The sequence below is a fragment of the Pseudophryne corroboree genome, chromosome 1, assembly GCF_028390025.1.
Source record: "Pseudophryne corroboree isolate aPseCor3 chromosome 1, aPseCor3.hap2, whole genome shotgun sequence".
Classification (NCBI taxonomy): Eukaryota; Metazoa; Chordata; class Amphibia; order Anura; family Myobatrachidae; genus Pseudophryne; species Pseudophryne corroboree.
The window spans coordinates 268,558,407-268,577,185 of record NC_086444.1 but is presented as its reverse complement, the minus strand read 5'-3'; the positions used below and the strand labels follow the sequence as shown (position 1 = coordinate 268,577,185).

The 18,779-nt window shown below is 45.6% G+C and overlaps 1 protein-coding gene across 4 annotated transcripts in view; it reads right to left on the bottom strand.

Moving 5' to 3' along the window:
• The window catches only part of SLC27A6 (solute carrier family 27 member 6), a 195,749-nt gene that overhangs the window by 21,989 nt on the left and 154,981 nt on the right, over positions 1–18,779 (bottom strand). For all 4 annotated transcript variants that reach the window (XR_010250359.1, XR_010250365.1, XM_063964254.1 and 1 more), the window contains exon 8: positions 17,775–17,872. Coding sequence is in view for 2 of the 4 variants with exons in the window: in XM_063964254.1 (XP_063820324.1) it covers positions 17,775–17,872 (98 nt within the window). In the remaining 2 variants the exon portion in view is untranslated. The remainder of the gene's footprint in view (positions 1–17,774; positions 17,873–18,779) is intronic.

The window sequence follows — 18,779 nt, the reverse complement described above, 5'->3', positions numbered from 1 at the left end:
AACCTTGTTGGCCACATACAGAACAAACAGAGCTTCAGTCTTCCTGATCCTAGCTGTTCTGGTCACGTAAATCTTCAAAGCCCTGACCACATCCAGGGACTCGGAGTCCTCCAAGTCCCGTGTAGCCACAGGCACGACAATTGGTTGGTTCATATGAAAAGATGAGACCACCTTGGGCAGAAATTGAGGACGAGTCCTCAACTCTGCCCTATCCACGTGAAAAATCAGGTATGGGCTTTTATATGATAAAGCCGCCAATTCCGAAACACGCCTTGCAGAAGCTAAGGCCAACAACATGACCACTTTCCAAGTGAGGTATTTCAACTCCACTGTTTTGAGTGGTTCAAACCAAGGTGACTTGAGGAAACTTAATACCACGTTAAGATCCCAAGGCGCCACCGGAGGTACAAAGGGAGGCTGAATATGCAGCACTCCCTTCACAAAAGTCTGCACTTCAGGAAGAGAAGCCAATTCTTTTTGAAAGAAAATGGATAAGGCCGAAATTTGGACCTTTATGGACCCTAATTTTAGGCCCAAATTCACTCCCGTTTGAAGGAAGTGAAGCAGACGGCCCAAATGGAACTCCTCCGTAGGAGCAGCCCTGGCCTCACACCAAGAAACATATTTCCGCCATATACGGTGATAATGTTTCGATGTCACATCCTTCCTAGCCTTGATCAGGGTAGGAATGACCTCCTCCGGAATCCCTTTTTCAGCTAGGATCCGGCGTTCAACCGCCATGCCGTCAAACGCAGCTGCGGTAAGTCTTGGAACAGACAGGGCACCTGCTGCAGCAGGTCCTGCCTTAGAGGAAGAGGCCACGGATCTTCTGTGAGCAACTCTTGCAGATCCGGATACCAAGTCCTCCTTGGCCAATCTGGAACAATGAGAATTGTTCTGACCCTTCTTAGTCTTATTAATTTCAACACCTTGGGTATGAGAGGCAGAGGAGGAAACACATAGACCAATCTGAACACCCATGGTGTCATCAGAGCATCTACCGCTACCGCCTGAGGGTCTCTTGACCTGGCGCAATACCTCTTTAGCTTTTTGTTGAGACGGGACGCCATCATGTCTATTTGAGGCAGTCCCCACCGATCTACGATCTGTGTGAAGACTTCTTGATGAAGTCCCCACTCTCCCGGATGCAGGTCGTGCCTGCTGAGGAAGTCCGCCTCCCAGTTGTCCGCCCCCGGGATGAACACTGCTGATAGTGCGCTTACATGGCCTTCCGCCCAGCGCAGAATCCTGGTCGCCTCTGCCATGGCCACTCTGCTCCTTGTGCCGCCTTGGCGGTTTACATGAGCCACTGCCGTGATATTGTCCGACTGAATCAGAACCGGTTTGTTCTGAAGCCACTCCTCCGCCTGGCGTAGGGCGTTGTAAATGGCCCTTAACTCCAGGACATTGATATGGAGACAAGTCTCTAGGCTTGACCAGAGACCTTGGAAATTTCTTCCCAGTGCGACAGCCCCCCAACCTCGGAGGCTCGCGTCCGTGGTCACCAGGATCCAGTCCTGAATGCCGAACCTGCGACCCTCTAGGAGGTGAGCACTGTGCAGCCACCACAGGAGAGATACCCTGGCCCTGGGAGACAGGGTGATCCGTTTCTGCATATGTAGATGGGACCCGGACCATTTGTCCAATAGGTCCCATTAGAAAGTGCTCGCATGGAACCTGCCGAAGGGGATGGCCTCGTATGAAGCCACCATCTTCCCCAGAACCTTTGTGCAATGATGCACCGAAACCTTTTTTGGCTCTAAAACGTTCCTGACCAGGTCTATGAGCTCCTGAGCCTTCTCCACCGGCAGAAAAAGTATTTTTTGGTCTGTGTCTAGAATCAGGCCCAAAAAGGTCAGACGTGTTGCAGGTACTAGCTGGGATTTCGGTAAATTGAGAATCCAGCCGTGCATCTCCAACGTCTTCACGGACAGAGACACGCTGTCCAGCAACTTCTCCCGAGATCTCGCCTTGATAAGGAGATCGTCCAAGTACGGGATAATTGTGACTCCCTGCTTGCGCAGGAGCACCATCATTTCCGCCATTACCTTGGTGAAAATTCTCGGGGCCGTGGAAAGACCAGACCAAACGGCAACGTCTGAAATTGGTAGTGACAATCCTGTACTGCAAATCTCAGAAACGCCTGGTGAGGGGGGAAAATCGGAACATGAAGGTACGCATCCTTTATGTCCACGGACACCATCCAATCCCCTCCCTCCAGGCTGGCGATGACCATTCTGAGCGATTCCATTTTGAACTTGAACCTCTTCAAGTACAGGTTCAGGGATTTTAGATTTAGAATGGGTCTGACCGAACCGTCCGGTTTCGGTACCACAAACAGGGATGAATAATAACCCTCTCCTTGCTGGAGATGAGGAACCTTGATTATCACCTGTTGAATGTACAATTTGTGAATTGCCGCTAACACTAGCTCCCTCTCTGACGGGGAACTAGCTGAGTGCAGCTTTTTTCCCTTGCCCTTACCTCTGGCAACGAAGGACGATCCTCGTACCTTCTTGTTTTTATTGGAACGAAAGGACTGCATTTGATAATGTGGTACCTTCTTAGAATGCTGCGGGGGAACATAAGGTAAAAAATTAGATTTACCGGCCGTAGCAGTAGAGACTAGGTCCGAGAGGCCTTCTCCAAACAACTCCTCCCCCTTGTAAGGCATATGCCGCTTTGAGTCGGCGTCTCCCGTCCACTGTCGGGTCCACAAGAGCCGCCTAGCAGAAATAGACATAGCGTTTATTCTAGAGCTTAGTAAACAAATGTCTCTCTGAGCATCCCTCATATACAAGGCAGCATCTCTGATATGCTCCATGGTCATTACAATGGTATCCCTATCTAAGGTGTCCATCTCCGTAGATAAGGAGTCTGCCCATGCCACGACAGCACTACAAACCCAGGCCGACGCCATGGCCGGCCTAACTATAGTTCCTGAATGTGTGTAAATGTGCTTCATGGTAATTTCCTGCTTGCGATCAGCAGGATCCTTGAGGGAAGCAGTATCCGGAGAAGGCAGTGCCACCTTCTTGGATAAGCATGTCAGCGCCTTGTCTGCTTTAGGTGCAGATTCCCATCGTATCCGATCCTTCTGTGGAAAAGGATACGCCATGAGAATCCTTTTGGGAACATGGAGTCTCCTATCCGGAGATTCCCAAGCCTTTTCGCATAATTCGCTTAGCTCAAATGAGGACGGAAACGTGACCTCAGGCTTTTTCCCTTTATACATATGAACCCTCGTGTCAGGGACAGGGGGTTCCTCCGTGATATGCAAAACCTCTTTTATGGCAATAATCATGTACCTAATACCTTTTGCCACCTTCAACTGTAATTTTGCATCCTCATAGTCGACACTAGAGTCAGTATCTGTGTCGGTATCTGTGTCAGCGACCTGGGATATGGGGCGCTTTTGAGACCCTGAAGGTCCTGGCACCACAGGGACAGGCACGGACTGGCTACCTGACTGATCCCTAGCTTCAGCCTTGTCTAATCTTTTATGCAGGAGATTTACATTTGCATTCAAGACATTCAGCATATCCACCCAGTCCGGTGTCAGCGTTGCCGACGGCGACCTGACATTCAAGCATTCCCCCTCCACATTAAGCGAGCCTTCCTCATCAAACATGTCGACACACACGTACCGACACACTGCACACACCCAGGGAAACTTTTTCTGAAGACAGTATCCCCTGAAAGGCCCTTTGAAGAGACAGAGAGAGAGTATGCCAGCACACACCACAGCGCAACAACCTGGAGACCAACACAGAATGCTTTTCCCCAGCAGCGCTGTATTATACTTTAACCGCCAATTATGTGCCCCCCCCTCTTTTTAAACTCCCTTCACCGTGTGTAAGCAGGGGAGAGTCCGGGAAGCTTCCTCTCAGCGTTCTGTGGAGAGAGAAATGGCGCTGGTGAGTGCTGAGGGAGAAGCCCCGCCCCCTCGGCGGCGGGCTTCTGTCCCGCTCAAAATCGTGTAAAATGGCGGGGGCTCAATTATATACATGTACAGTGCCCAGCTGTACATGTATATACCTATTTGCCATCTAAGAGGTGTTATTATTGCTGCCCAGGGCGCCTCCCCCTGCGCCCTGCACCCATACAGTGACCGGAGTGTGTGAGGTGATGTGGAGCAATGACGCACAGCTGCAGTGCTGTGCGTTACCTCTGTGAAGCTGAAGGCTTCTGCCGCCTGAGACGTCTTCTTGCTTCTGTTCTTCTGGCTCTGTGAGGAGAACGGCGCCGTGGCTCCGGGGGTGAACGCCCAGGACGAACCTGTATTCACCCCCTCTGAAGCTAATGGTGTCCAGTAGCCGAGGAAGCAGATCCTATCAGTTAAGTAGGTCTGCCCCTCTCTCCTCAGTCCCTCGATGCAGGGAGCCTGTTGCCAGCAGTGCTCCCTGTGAAAAAAGTAAAAATCCAAACAAAAATGCTTTCTGTAACAAAGAACTCAAGAGAGCTCCCTGCAGTGCGCCCTTCATCCTCTGGGCACAGTGTAAAACTGAGGTCTGGAGGAGGGACATAGAGGGAGGAGCCAGTGCACACCCAGAATCCAAAGCTTTCTTAAAGTGCCCTATCTCCTGCGGAGTCCGTCTATTCCCCATGGTCCTTACGGAGTCCCCAGCATCCTCTAGGACGTTAGAGAAAATCCAATTCTGAATTTAAGAATATAAAAATTACAAGAAGACAGATAGATAGCTGGATGGATAGACAGACAGATAGACATAGAACAGGCACTGCCCTGAATTAAGTCCCAGTGCCAGAATCATTGGATTATTTAGAATATTCAAAAAACAGATGGCACTCTGTAACAGTTACAATAAACCAAGTGTGTTTATTGTGCAAGCTAGCATTGTTTCGGATCAATACGATTCTAGTTTGATAAATTATCTTACTGATCTTAAGCGTTGCAAGTTTGCACAATAAACACATTTTTTGTTCATATATATTTAGGTTTCTCAATTTGTTAGTGTTAATGAAGTCCCTCCTGGTATCACTTTCTTTCAAGAGATGCGTATAAATAATCTGACATGCATAGACTTAGCAAATGAGCTAGTATTCAATGAAGTGGCTGCAGCGTTATGATGTGCGCCACACCGCCCTTTCTATGTCCCCGTCTCCCTGGCCCTGCTGCCACTGCCATCTAGGAGGAGCAGGAGCCAGGCAGGAGCAAAAGTGCAAATAGCAGCGCTCATGGAATAACCCCCCCCCTCCCCCCACATATACAGCAATAATGTCAAAAGAGCCGGAGATGTAAGAGAAATTGTATAAAATATAAAATAGATGCATTTTATATATTAAAAATCCCACATGATTTCAGCATCTATAAAAAAAAATTACATTTGTATATAAACCTAATAGAGAGAAGGCTAATGTCTGCAATGATGCACTGAAGAAGCTAAAAGAATTAACAGGCCAGGATTTTTGGATTTTCTTAGGGAGGGTGTTAATATGTCCAGGCTGCAGATAGGTGTTTAAAAACACTTTGTAAAGTTGAATGTAGCCGATGTTATTAATTAGCTCATGCAGACTTTGTTTGAAAGGTAGCTATCCCATACTTATGCATTAATTAGCACCTGTAGGTATTCCTGGAGTAATCACTGTAACAAATGCTGGCTTAATGTTGCAATAGCCAGAGTTAGCATGTAGCAATAAAATAAAAAAATTAAAAACTAAGAAATCACATGTACATAAGTTTTCACCACCTTTGCCATGAAGCTCAAAACTGAGCTCAGGTGCATCCTGTTTCCACTGATGATCCTTGAGTTTAATTGAAGTTCACCTGTGTTAAATTCAGTTGACTGGACATGATTTGGAAAGGCACACACCTGTCTATATAAGGTCCCACACTTGACAGTGCATGTCTGAGCACAAACCAAGCATAAAGTCAAAGAGATTGTCTGTAGACTTCCGAGACAGGATTGTCTCAAAGCACAAATCTAGGGAAGGGTACAGAAAAATATCTGCTGCTTTGAAGGTCCCAATGAACACAGTGGCCTCCATCATCCATAAATGGAAGAAGTTCGGAACCAACAGGCTCTTCCTAGAGCTGGTTAGCCGTCTAAACTGAGCGAATGGGGGAGAAGAGCCCTAGTCAGGGAGGTGATCAAGAACCCGATGGTCACTCTGTCAGAGCTACAGCATTCCTCTGTGGAGAGAGGAGAACCTTCCAGAAGGACAACCATCTCTGCAGCAATCCACCAATCAGGCCTGTATGGTAGAGTGGCTAGACAGAAGCCACTCCTTAGTAAAAAGCACATGGCAGCCTGCCTGTAGTTTGCCAAAATGCACCTGAAGGACTCTCAGACCATGAGAAACAAAATTCTCTGTACTGATGAGACAAAGATGGAACTCTTTGGCGTGAATGCCAGGCGTCATGTTTGGAGGAAAACAGTCACTGCTCATCACCAGGCCCTACAGTGAAGCATGGTGGGGGCAGCATCATGCTGTGGGGATGTTTTTCAGCGTCAGGAACTAGGAGACTAGTCAGGATAGAGGGAAAGATGAATGCAGCAATGTACAGAGACATCCTAGATGAAAACCTGCTCCAGAGCGCTCTTGACATCAGACTAGGGCGACGGTTCATCTTTCAGCAGGACAACGACCCTAAGCACACAGCAAAGATATCAAAGGAGTAGCTTCAGGACAACTCTGTGAATGTCCTTGAGTGGCCCAGCCAGAGCCCAGACTTGAATCTGATTTAACATCTCTGGAGAGATCTGAAAATGGCTGTGCACCGACGCTTCCCATCCAACCTAATGGAGCTTTAAAGGTACTTCAAAGAGGAATGGGCGAAACTGCCCAAAGATAGGTGAGCCAAGCTTGTGACATCATATTCAAAAAGACTTGAGGCTGTAATTGCTGCCAAAGGTGCATCAACAAAGCATTGAGCAAAGGCTGTGAATCCTTATGAACATGTGATTTCTTAGTTTTTTCTTTTTAATAAATTTGCAAAAATCTCAAAAAACCTTTTTTCACGTTGTCATTATGGGAAATTGTGTGTAGAATGTTGAGGGGGAAAAAATAAGATTTTAAACCTACCGGTAAATCTTTTTCTCGTAGTCCGTAGAGGATGCTAGGACTCCGTAAGGACCATGGGGATAGACGGGCTCCGCAGGAGACATGGGCACTTTAAGAAAGACTTTGACTCTGGGTGTGCACTGGCTCCTCCCTCTATGCCCCTCCTCCAGACCTCAGTTAGAGAAACTGTGCCCAGAGGAGACGGACAGTACAAGGAAAGGATTTTTGTAATCCAAGGGCAAGATTCATACCAGCCACACCAATCACACCGTATAACTTGTGATAAACTATCTAGTTAACAGTATGAAGAACAACATATCATCGGCCCAAAACCGATGAAACTATAACATAACCCTTATGTAAGCAATAACTATATACAAGTCTTGCAGAAGTAGTCCACACTTAGGACGGGCGCCCAGCATCCTCTACGGCCTACGAGAAAAAGATTTACCGGTAGGTTTAAAATCTTATTTTCTCTAACGTCCTAGAGGATGCTGGGACTCCGTAAGGACCATGGGGATTATATCAAAGCTCCCAAACGGGCGGGAGAGTGCGGATGACTCTGCAGCACCGATTGAGCAAACAGGAGGTCCTCCTCAGCCAGGGTATCAAACTTATAGAACTTTGCAAAGGTGTTTGACCCCGACCAAGTAGCAGCTCGGCACAGCTGTAGTGCAGAGACCCCTCGGGCAGCCGCCCAAGACGAGCCCACCTTCCTAGTGGAATGGGCCTTAACCGATTTCGGTAACGGCAATCCTGCCGCAGAATGCGCCTGCTGAATCGTGTTACAGATCCAGAGAGCAATAGTCTGCTTTGAAGCAGGGCCGCCAACCTTGTTGGCAGCATACAGGACAAACAGTGCTTCTGTTTTTCTGATCCTAGCCGTTCTGGCCACGTAAATTTTCAAAGCCCTGACCACATCAAGGGACTCGGAATCCTCCAAGTCACGTGTAGCCACAGGCACGACAATAGGTTGGTTCATATGAAAGGATGAGAACACCATAGGTAGGAATTGAGGACGGGTCCGCAACTCCGCTCTATCCATATGGAAAACCAGATAGGGGCTTTTATGTGATAAAGCCACCAATTTCGAAACTCGCCTAGCCGAAGCCAAGGCTAACAACATGACCACCCTCCAAGTGAGATATTTCAACTCCACTGTTTTAAGTGGTTCAAACCAATGTGATTTAAGGAAACTTAACACCACGTTAAGGTCCCAAGGCGCCACCGGAGGTACAAAAGGAGGCTGAATATGCAGTACTCCCTTCACAAAAGTCTGTACTTCAGGTAAAGAGGCCAATTGTTTTTGAAAGAAAATGGATAAGGCCGAAATCTGAACTTTAATGGAGCCTAATTTTAGGCCCAAATTCACTCCAGTTTGTAGGAAGTGAAGAAAACGGCCTAAATGGAATTCTTCCATAGGAGCATTCCTGGCCTCACACCAAGAAACATATTTTCGCCATATTCGGTGATAATGTTTAGACGTCACGTCCTTCCTAGCCTTTATTAGCGTAGGAATGACCTCATCCGGAATACCTTTTTCCGCTAGGATCCGGCGTTAAACCGCCATGCCATCAAACGCAGCCGCGGTAAGTCTTGGAACAGACAGGGACCTTGTTGTAACAGGTCCTGCCTTAGAGGAAGAGGCCACGGATCTTCTGTGAGCATTTCTTGCAGATCCGGATACCAGGTCCTTCGTGGCCAATCTGGAACAATGAGAATTGTTCTCACTCCTCTTTTTCTTATTATCCTCAACACCTTGGGTATGAGAGGAAGAGGAGGAAACACACATACAAGTGGAAGAGGAGGAAACACACATACCAACTGGAACACCCACGGTGTCACTAGGGCGTCCACAGCTACCGCCTGAGGGTCTCTTGACCTGGCGCAATACCTTTGTAGCTTTTTGTTGAGAAGGGATGCCATCATGTCTATTTGGGGTATCTGCGCGAAGACTTCCTGATGAAGTTCCCACTCTCCCGGATGCAGATCGTGTCTGCTGAGGAAGTCTGCTTCCCAGTTGTCCACTCCCGGAATGAACACTGCTGACAGAGCGCTTACATGATTCTCCGCCCAGCAAAGAATTCTGGTGGCTTCCGCATTTGCCACTCTGCTCCTTGTGCCGCCTTGGCGGTTTACATGAGCTACTGCGGTGATGTTGTCTGACTGGATCAGAACTGGTCGATTGCGAAGTAAGATCTCCGCTTGACGTAGGGCGTTGTATATAGCCCTTAGTTCCAGGATGTTGATGTGAAGACAAGTCTCTTGACTTGACCAAAGTCCTTGGAAATTTCGTCCCTGTGTGACTGCTCCCCAACCTCGGAGGCTCGCGTCCGTGGTCACCAGGATCCAGTCCTGAATGCCGAACCTGCGGCCCTCAAGGAGGTGAGCACTGTTTAGCCACCACAGGAGAGATACTCTGGCCCTGGGGGACAGGGTAATCCACTGATGCAATTGCAGATGCGACCCGTACCATTTGTCCAATAGGTCCCATTGGAAGGTCCTTGCATGGAATCTGCCGTATGGAATAGCTTCGTATGTTGCCACCCTCTTTCCCAGAACTTGAGTGCAATGATGTACTGACACTTGTTTTGGTTTCAACAGGTTCATGACTAGAGTCATGAGTTTCTGCGCTTTTTCCTTCGGAAGAAAAACCCTTTTCTGGTCTGTGTCCAGAATCATGCCCAAGAAGGGCAGACGAGTTGTAGGATTCAGCTGCGACTTTGGAATATTGAGAATCCAGCCGTCTCGCTGTAACACATTCAGTGAAAGTGATACGCTGTTCAGCAACTTCTCCCGTGATCTCGCTTTTATGAGGAAATCGTCCAATTACGGGATAATTGTGACACCCTGCTTGCGCAGGAGCACCATCATTTCCGCCATTACCTTGGTGAAAATTCTCGGGGCCGTGGAAAGCCCAAACGGCAACGTCTGAAATTGGTAATGACAATCCTGTACCGCAAATCTCAGGTACGCCTGATGAGGAGGATATATAGGGGCATGCAGGTATGCATCCTTTATGTCCAGAGATACCAAAAAATCTCCCCCTTCTAGGCTGGCGATGACCGCCCTGAGCGATTCCATTTTGAACTTGAACCGTTTTAAGTAAAGGTTCAGGGATTTTAAATTTAAAATGGGTCTGACCGAACCGCCCGGTTTCGGAACCACAAACAGAGTTGAGTAGTACCCCTGCCCTCTTTGAAGCAGGGGAACCTCTACCACCACTTGTTGAAGACACAATTTGTGAATCGCATTTCGGTAGGGCCGATTTGAAAAACCAGCTTGTAACCCTGGGAAACTATTTCTATTGCCCATGGATCCACCTGTGAGTGGACCCAGACGTGGCTGAACAGTCTAAGACGTGCCCCCACAGGAGCTGACTCCCTCAGGGGAGCCCCAGCGTCATGCTGTGGATTTTGCAGAGGCCGGGGAGGACTTCTGTTCCTGGGAACTAGCTGTGTTATGCAGCTTTTTTCCTCTGCCCTTACCTCTGGCAAGAAAGGACGATCCACGTGCTCTCTTGCTTTTATTGGAACGAAAGGACTGCATTTGATAATGAGGCGCTTTCTTAGATTGTGAGGGAATATATGGCAAAAAATTTGATTTACCTGCCGTAGCCGTGGAGACGAGGTCCGAGAGTCCCTCTCCAAACAATTCCTCACCCTTGTAAGGCAACAACTCAATAAGTCTCTTGGAGTCGGCATCACCAGTCCACTGTCGGGTCCATAAGACACGCCTAGCAGAAATAGACATAGCGTTTATCCTGGAACCCAGTAAACTAATGTCTCTTTGAGCATCCCTCATATACAAGACCGCATCTTTTATATGCCCTAGGGTCAATAAAATGGCATCCTTATCAAGAGTCTCAATATCCGTTAATAAGGAATCTGTCCATGCTGCTACAGCACTACAAACCCAGGCCGACGCAATAGCCGGTCTGAGTAACGTACCAGAATGTGTGTAAATGGACTTCAGGGTAACCTCCTGCTTACGGTCAGCAGGATCCTTGAGGGTAGCCGTATCTTGGGATGGAAGCGCTATCTTTTTTGATAAGCGCGTCAAGGCCTTGTCCACCCTAGGGGAGGATTCCCACCGTATCCTGTCCTGCGACGGGAAAGGATACGTTGTTAGGATCCTTTTGGGAATCTGCAGTTTTTTGTCTGGAGTTTCCCACGCTTTTTCACATAGTTCGTTCAGCTCATGTGAGGAGGGAAAGGAGACCTCAGGTTTCTTTCATTTATACATGTGTACCTTCGTGTCAGGGACAGGGGGTTCCTCAGTGATATGCAACACATCTTTTATTGCGATAATCATATATCGAATACCTTTAGCCACCTTTGGCTGTAATTTTGTATCATCGTAATCGACACTGGAGTCTGAATCCGTGTCGGTATCTGTGTCAACTATTTGGGATAGTGGGCGCTTCTGAGACCCCAAAGGTCCCGGCGACATAGGGACAGGCATGGGTTGACTCCCTGACTGTGCCCCAGCTTCGGCTTTGTCTAGCCTTTAGTGCAATAAATTAACATTTGCACTTAAAACATTCCACATATCCATCCAGTCCGGCGTCGGCACCGCCGACGGAGACCTAACATTCATAAACTCCCCCTCCTCCTTAGGTAAGCCCTCAACCTCAGACATGTCGACACACACGTACCGACACACCACACATACACAGGGAAGCTCTTTTCTGAAGACAGGTTCCCCACCAGGCCCTTTGGAGAGACAGAGAGAGAGTATGCCAGCACACACCCCAGCGCTATATGACCCAGGAATAACACAGTAAATTAATGTTTACCCAGCAGCGCTGTTTTATGTATCTGCGCCAATTATGTGCCCCCCCTCTACTTTAAAACCCTCTGTCACCGTGTGTCAAGCAGGGGAGAGTCCAGGGAGCTTCCTCTCAGCGGTGCTGTGGAGAAAAATGGCGCTGGTGAGTGCTGAGGGAGAAGCCCTGCCCCCTCGGCGGCGGGCTTCTGTCCCGCTCAATTTTTTCAATACATGGCGGGGGCTCTTTTTATACATGTACAGTGCCCAGCTGTACATGTATATATACATCTGTGCCATAAGAGAGGTTTATTTTGCTGCCCAGAGCGCCCACCCCTGCGCCCTGCACCCTTACAGTGACCGGAGTGTGTGAGGTGAAGGGGAGCAATGGCGCACAGCTGCAGTGCTGTGCGTTACCTCAGTGAAGATCCAAATGTCTTCTGCCGCCTCAGATGTCTTTTCCTCACATACTCACCCGGCTTCTTTCTTCTGGCTCTGCGAGGAGGACGGCGGCGCGGCTCTGGGACGGACGGCGAGGGTGAGACCTGCGTACCGATCCCTCTGGAGCTAATGGTGTCCAGTAGCCTAAGAAACAGAGCCCTGAACTCAGAGAAGTGGGTCTGTTTCTCTCTCCTCAGTCCCTCGATGCAGGGAGTCTGTTGCCAGCAGGCTCCCTGAAAATAAAAAACCTAACAAAAATGCTTTCTTACAGGAAAACTCAGGAGAGCTCCTGAAATGCACCCAGTCTCCACTGGGCACTGTATCAAACTGAGGTCTGGAGGAGGGGCATAGAGGGAGGAGCCAGTGCACACCCAGAGTCAAAGTCTTTCTTAAAGTGCCCATGTCTCCTGCGGAGCCCGTCTATCCCCATGGTCCTTACGGAGTCCCAGCATCCTCTAGGACGTTAGAGAAATATTTTATTCCATTCTGGAATAAGGCTGTAACATAACAAAATGTGGAAAAAGTGAAGCGCTGTGAATACTTTCCGGATGCACTGTAATTGGCTTGGATATAATCACTTCCACATATTCCACTTCTTCACCTTCTAGATGACTACGCATCACATACCGAGATATTTTATATTTGGACTTCCAGCCTCTTTCACTTTAGGTGTATACACACTTCGCGATATAGTAAACGATATGGCGCATTTTCCCCATCCGGAGCAATATAGTTTACCAGTGTGTGTGCAGTTGTAAACAACCGATGCTCTGCCCCGCGGGTCGTTAATGACCCTCTGTATTGGCAGTACATGCAGCTCAATCTGGACTCATTGTCCAAAGCTGCATGGACAGCCCGGCCACTGAATGACGTCACTGTGCGATATCGCACAGTGTGTATGTCCACTGTCGGGAGGCCCGGGCTGGGACAACTAGGCAATGTTACTCACAGAGCACATTGCGTAACGTGTACCCACCTTTACCTTACATGTCAATAGTTTTAGGTCATTAATTGTACATATTTTCCTACCTAGGTAAACAAATAGTTTTAGTCAACAGCATACATACTGTACACATCATTGTCCCTTGCAGATAACACCAGTAACAAGAGGCTAGGTCCGCTGAAAGCAAAATAGAAGTGATACTCCTACTGGAATTCTTCTATCAACATAGAGTGGATATGCATCCTTACAGCAGCCAAAAGTTACTATACAACCATCAATACAATAAAAGAGATATAAGGCCACAGCCCTTATCTATATATTTCACAAGCACTATAATGTAAAGAAAACCATAAAATAATCCTATCAGGGGCTCTAAACAATTCCCTCCCACTCACCAGAAAGAAGTACAGTACATGCCCTGTAATAGAAATTGCACCACCAAGGTAAGTTCTGTTACTTTAACAGTACAGACGACAAATAAACATCACATCTGCACCGTTCTACCATGGAAATACACAACAAAATAATGTAATAGCCTGAAAATTTAGCAAAATGTTGTATAATAATAAAAATCATGGCTAGTAAAAATTTTACATTTGTTAGGATTAATACTATATAATAAGCAAAATTAGACATTATTATGTTCAGAATGACCAATATGCAGTATATACCAGAGAATCAATTTGTTTTCAGATCTATGTGTTTCTGCCAAAGGTTGAAGAGCTAAAAAGTACATGTGACAAGACAGCATTTATTGTTTCTATAAATATATTATCAGAAACCTAATAAACATAAGTGATGCATACCTCCCAACATGACCCTCTCCAGGAGGGACACAATGCTCTGCTTCTGGATTTTTTCTCAATGAATGATTATCTGCACCTGTGTTGAACAGGTTCATGGATAAGAAAGGTGTTTCCGCACAGGTGATGGCAATCATAAATTAAGAGAAAAGTCCAGGAGCAGAGCATTCTGTCCCTCTTGGAGAGGGTCATGTTGGGAGGTATGGTGATGAGTAATTTGCCTTAATTAGTGAACAGAATAAAATATAGGTTCTGAAACTCGGTCCTCAGGACCCCACACAGTTCATGTTTTCTAGGTCTTCTCACAGAATCACAAGTGAAATAATTAGTTCCACCTGTGGATCTTTTAAACATGCCAGTGAGTAATGAACAGACCTGTGCATCTGCTGGGTGACCTGCAAAGTGTGAACTGTTTGTTGTCCTAAGGACAGAGCCTCAGAACCAATGAACTAGATAAAGGCTTTCTGTATCAACTGCTGAAAGCCTGCTTTCCACAGATGTATTATTTGCTTGTGGCATTCATTGAATGTTTTTATTAAGAGCCCTAATTATTATCTTGATGAATTCATTTTGGAAGTAACATAGAACGTATATCAGCAATAATGTATGTTATTAAAAAATACACTGCATTGGGCTGTTCACATTTTTTGGATTGTAGACTCTAGCATTTATCTTGCAGACAGAGGCTTATGGGCCCTACACACTGACAGATCCGCCCGCCGAGTTGCCCGACGGCGGATACGGCTGACGGGCGACACGGCGGCAGTGACAGGGGGAGTGAAGTTTCTTCACTCACCCCATCACCCGGCTCCATAGCAGTGCAGGCAAATATGGACGAGATCGTCCATACTGGCCTGCATGCACGGGGTCACGCATCGTTCATCGCTGGTGCCTCCACACTGAAAGATATGAATGGTATCTCGATCGTTCATATCTTTCAGTATTATCGCCCAGTGTGTAGGGCCCATTAGAATGTAGCTTTTGGTCTCTAAGATTTTGAGGAACATCATACTGCCCTTTGTACGAATATTATAGGATTACAAATCAAGGGAATATTGGCAAATGTCTCTCCATTTGTAAATAATCTTTCTCCCTGTAGAATGGCAGACTTGGAAATGACCATATAACCCTTTCCAGACTGATGTGTAACAACAATTGCTTCTCTGAGATAATTGCAGGCTTCTTTTCTCCTTTTTGCAGAAACCTGAATGTTACAGAACAAACTGCCAGAGGTTCTGCTTTCGCATAGGAGTGACAGCACTAATAATGAAGGGCTGGGTCTAATTACCTCCTTATGTAACCCACTCTTCGTATAACCAGGCTAATGCGTTACAAATTTAACAAATGAGCTACCTTTAAAACAAAGTGCCTCCACCCAAGTATTTATATATCATGGGGCCTACTTGGGAAAACCCAACAATGAATATTGTTTACCTTAAGGCCAAGATACTACGTATATTACATTTAATATATATTGTTACATATATAACCACTTGCAATCTCTCTTGTATTTTCATGAATAGATTTATTAAAGTCCTTTGGTTAAGACTCCCGTTTCACCGTACCCACATGAAACCCTCAGTAAGTGAAAGATAGATACAGCTGTATACATATATGAAAGCTTTCAACACAATGTGGGTACAATCCTTTAAATTTGGGTAGGACTGAGGAAATAAGGCAATAGAATTATATTACACAACAGCAACCTACATTTCTATATCCAAGGGTCAACCTCAGTAACTCAGTGCTATCCAATGTGGTTAAACCAGTTTAAAGTATATATCTACGTACAACTATTGCATGAATTTACTGCTATGTCTAGTTTACAACAGGTACAGATTTTCCCTTACACGTTTACAACATTAACACATCTTCAGTTAATATATATCACCTCCCTTGTAGGAGAAATCATCCCAAATTTCTTTCAGTCATGGAGACATACTGTAAGTGGTTACATTTCTTACCACATGTCAAGCTCATTTTTACTTGGTCAGTTACTTATGTTTGGACTGGTAATTATCATGCCGAATATACTTGGTTCTCAGATATGAAATTAGTAGGTCATATATATGCATATATATTATTTGTATATTTAATGAGCTCTCCACTCCCTTTCCTGACTGAAATAGGTTCCTCGTTAGATGGACTGTCGTCGTATGGCTCCTGATGTAGTTTAATGTAGTCCCACGGATTTGTCTTTGGAAATAAAATGTATCTAATAAAGTTGCTGTGAAGCACCTAGTATACCGTAAGTTCTTTGCTTCACTTCTGGTGATAACCAGATCAGCTGTTTCCCCTTCTTTTCATATTACTGTAAGGTACAGCTCTGTCTACGCCTTCTGTCCTGTGTTACAGGGGGCTGGAAGCCCCGTTTGTCAGTGAAGGGCTATATTACATGCAGGCTGTGAAGCAGCGTAGTGTATAAACCTGTCACAATGTGCTGGCTCAGTCACAAGTTATAAGCCTACTGAATTCTGCTGGTAAAGACAGGTAACCGCTGGCCACCCCGTTACTATCTGTCTCCGGATGTGTGAGATGTGCGGTGAGTTCGTACAGACCTCTCCTTTATGCAGCACTGGTCATCTCCATTAATTAGCTGTGTAGCTCCCACAACTTACTGTACAGCCTCCTCTAGAAGGGAAATGCAGGCACGTGAATGCTGATGCCTCTCCACACCCTTGTCCTCTGAGCACTGTTCTGGCTGTCACTGATACTTGTCAGTGCTGCCGCCTATACTGCTGCTCCTTCTCCCGCTGCCTCAAGCTGCAAGGGTCCTGTCTCTTTACATACAGGACCTGTCTCCTCTCATGAGAGCACAAACTCCGTCTCTCACATGAGGTAAAATCCTCTCCTCAGCTCCTGAGGTACCGCTCTCCTCAGGTACCTCTACAATCTCCTCAACTGATGCTTGTTGCAGGCTCCTCCCCCCTGCTCAGGGCTCACGGCAGTTATTTCTAACTGCACAGGGAGTTTCTAGAAAAGTCTCTGGTACCTTCTCTGCTCGTGTACATTTCTTATGTATATTTGAACATTAAGACATGTAATATACATCATTTAATAATAAACATTACTTTATATTATACAGTACATACTGTATATGTACTCTACTTTTTTCCTGTAACTCCCATTATGTGGATGGAGGTTACACTTATACAAGCAGTATGGGTGTACTTACTTTTTCACACTTGGCTTCATGTTGGCTTAATTTTTGCCGGGAAAATATTTACAGAGTACAATGTGATATATAGCTAGTGTTCCATTACAAATTAAATACACTGAGTCCCCTCCTATGGTAAGGCAACATGTCCACATTTTTGGGCACAATGCTGACTTGCTTACGGCGGCCTTTAGTCCCTTTGTTAAGTACCCAGAGCGTTTGAATGTAGCCCATGGTAAGCCTGCAATTACTTCAGATTTCATGAGGATGCAAACAAAAATCGATGGTAAGTAGGGTTTCTGCTTTAACTGTGGTTGCTGTGAGGGCACTGACCCACAGCTCCAAGCATTTAACCTAGAATCTATGATAAATTGCGGGTTTACCACGTGAGCAAGTGGGATTATAACTGAATGGCACTGGGCATTAAAGCCTGGAGTTATAAGTCTGCAGTAAGCATGGTGGCTAATTGAATCCAGCCCATGGGGTTCCAGAATTTGTCAAAGGTGGTTAGTAGTACAGTCTACACTGTTTGTTGACATGTATACATTTGCTTGTGTTGGTCTGATACATACTAGAAATTATATGTAAATTGTCCTCTCCTTATTCTACACCATTATTCACTAGAGCCCCTTTCTTTTACCTGGAACACTCACTCCATAGGCATTAGCTTCCTGTATGAAGTCCAGCATCCCAATTATATCAGAGACTTCAGTGGTAGCAACATTTTCTCCTTTCCACCTAGAAAGAGAAGCAGTTGTGGAACTGAGTTTTAGGATGATGTTATGAGTTTGTAATTTGTAATGTATACCATTTGCAGGTTATGCACAGTAGTTAAGTATTTCATCTTCTGAACATTATGGCCAAGGAACTGACTGGCGCTTACTGTATAAATATTCAAGTCATACTTTAAAATTAAAAAAACACTGTTGTATAAAACAAAATGACCACATTTAGAACTCTAACACTGAATTAATATTCCATGAAGAGTATTCTTGTGAAATAGAGTATGTGACACAAAAAAAAAAAAAAAAAAAAACAGGAACACAACATAATAGTTGCATTAAAAATGTAGGCTACCATCCTATATCATTTATGCTTCAGACAACATAGTACAGTAGTTTAGTATTGGATTTTGTCCCAAGGCATTTGTTGTAAAAGTATTTGTTGATCTCAGATCATATCAAATATACGAGTGTCATAAAAGAACGCAATATGAAAATAAAATACAGAATAATCAAAAACAATCTATGTATAAAATTGCAGTGCCTTGCTAAAGTATTCACCAATTTAATTTATTTTTAATCTGAATTTTATGTGATGGATCTGCACAAAATAGTCTAAGTTGGTGAAGTGAAATGAGAAAAATTTACATAAAAAATAATTTTTATAAATAAAAATTTTAAAATTGGCACGTGCATATTCACTCCCTTTGCTATGAAGCCCCTCAAAAGTTCTGGTGCAACCAATTACCTTCACAAGTCACATAATTAGTGAAATGAAGTCCACCTGTGTGCAATCTAAGTGTCACATGATCTGTCAGTATAAACTGTGGTCAGACTTGAAGTTTGCTGTTCACAAGCGGAAACCATCCAACATGAAGGAGCTGGAGCAGTTTTGCCTTGAGGAATGGGCAAAAATCCCAGTG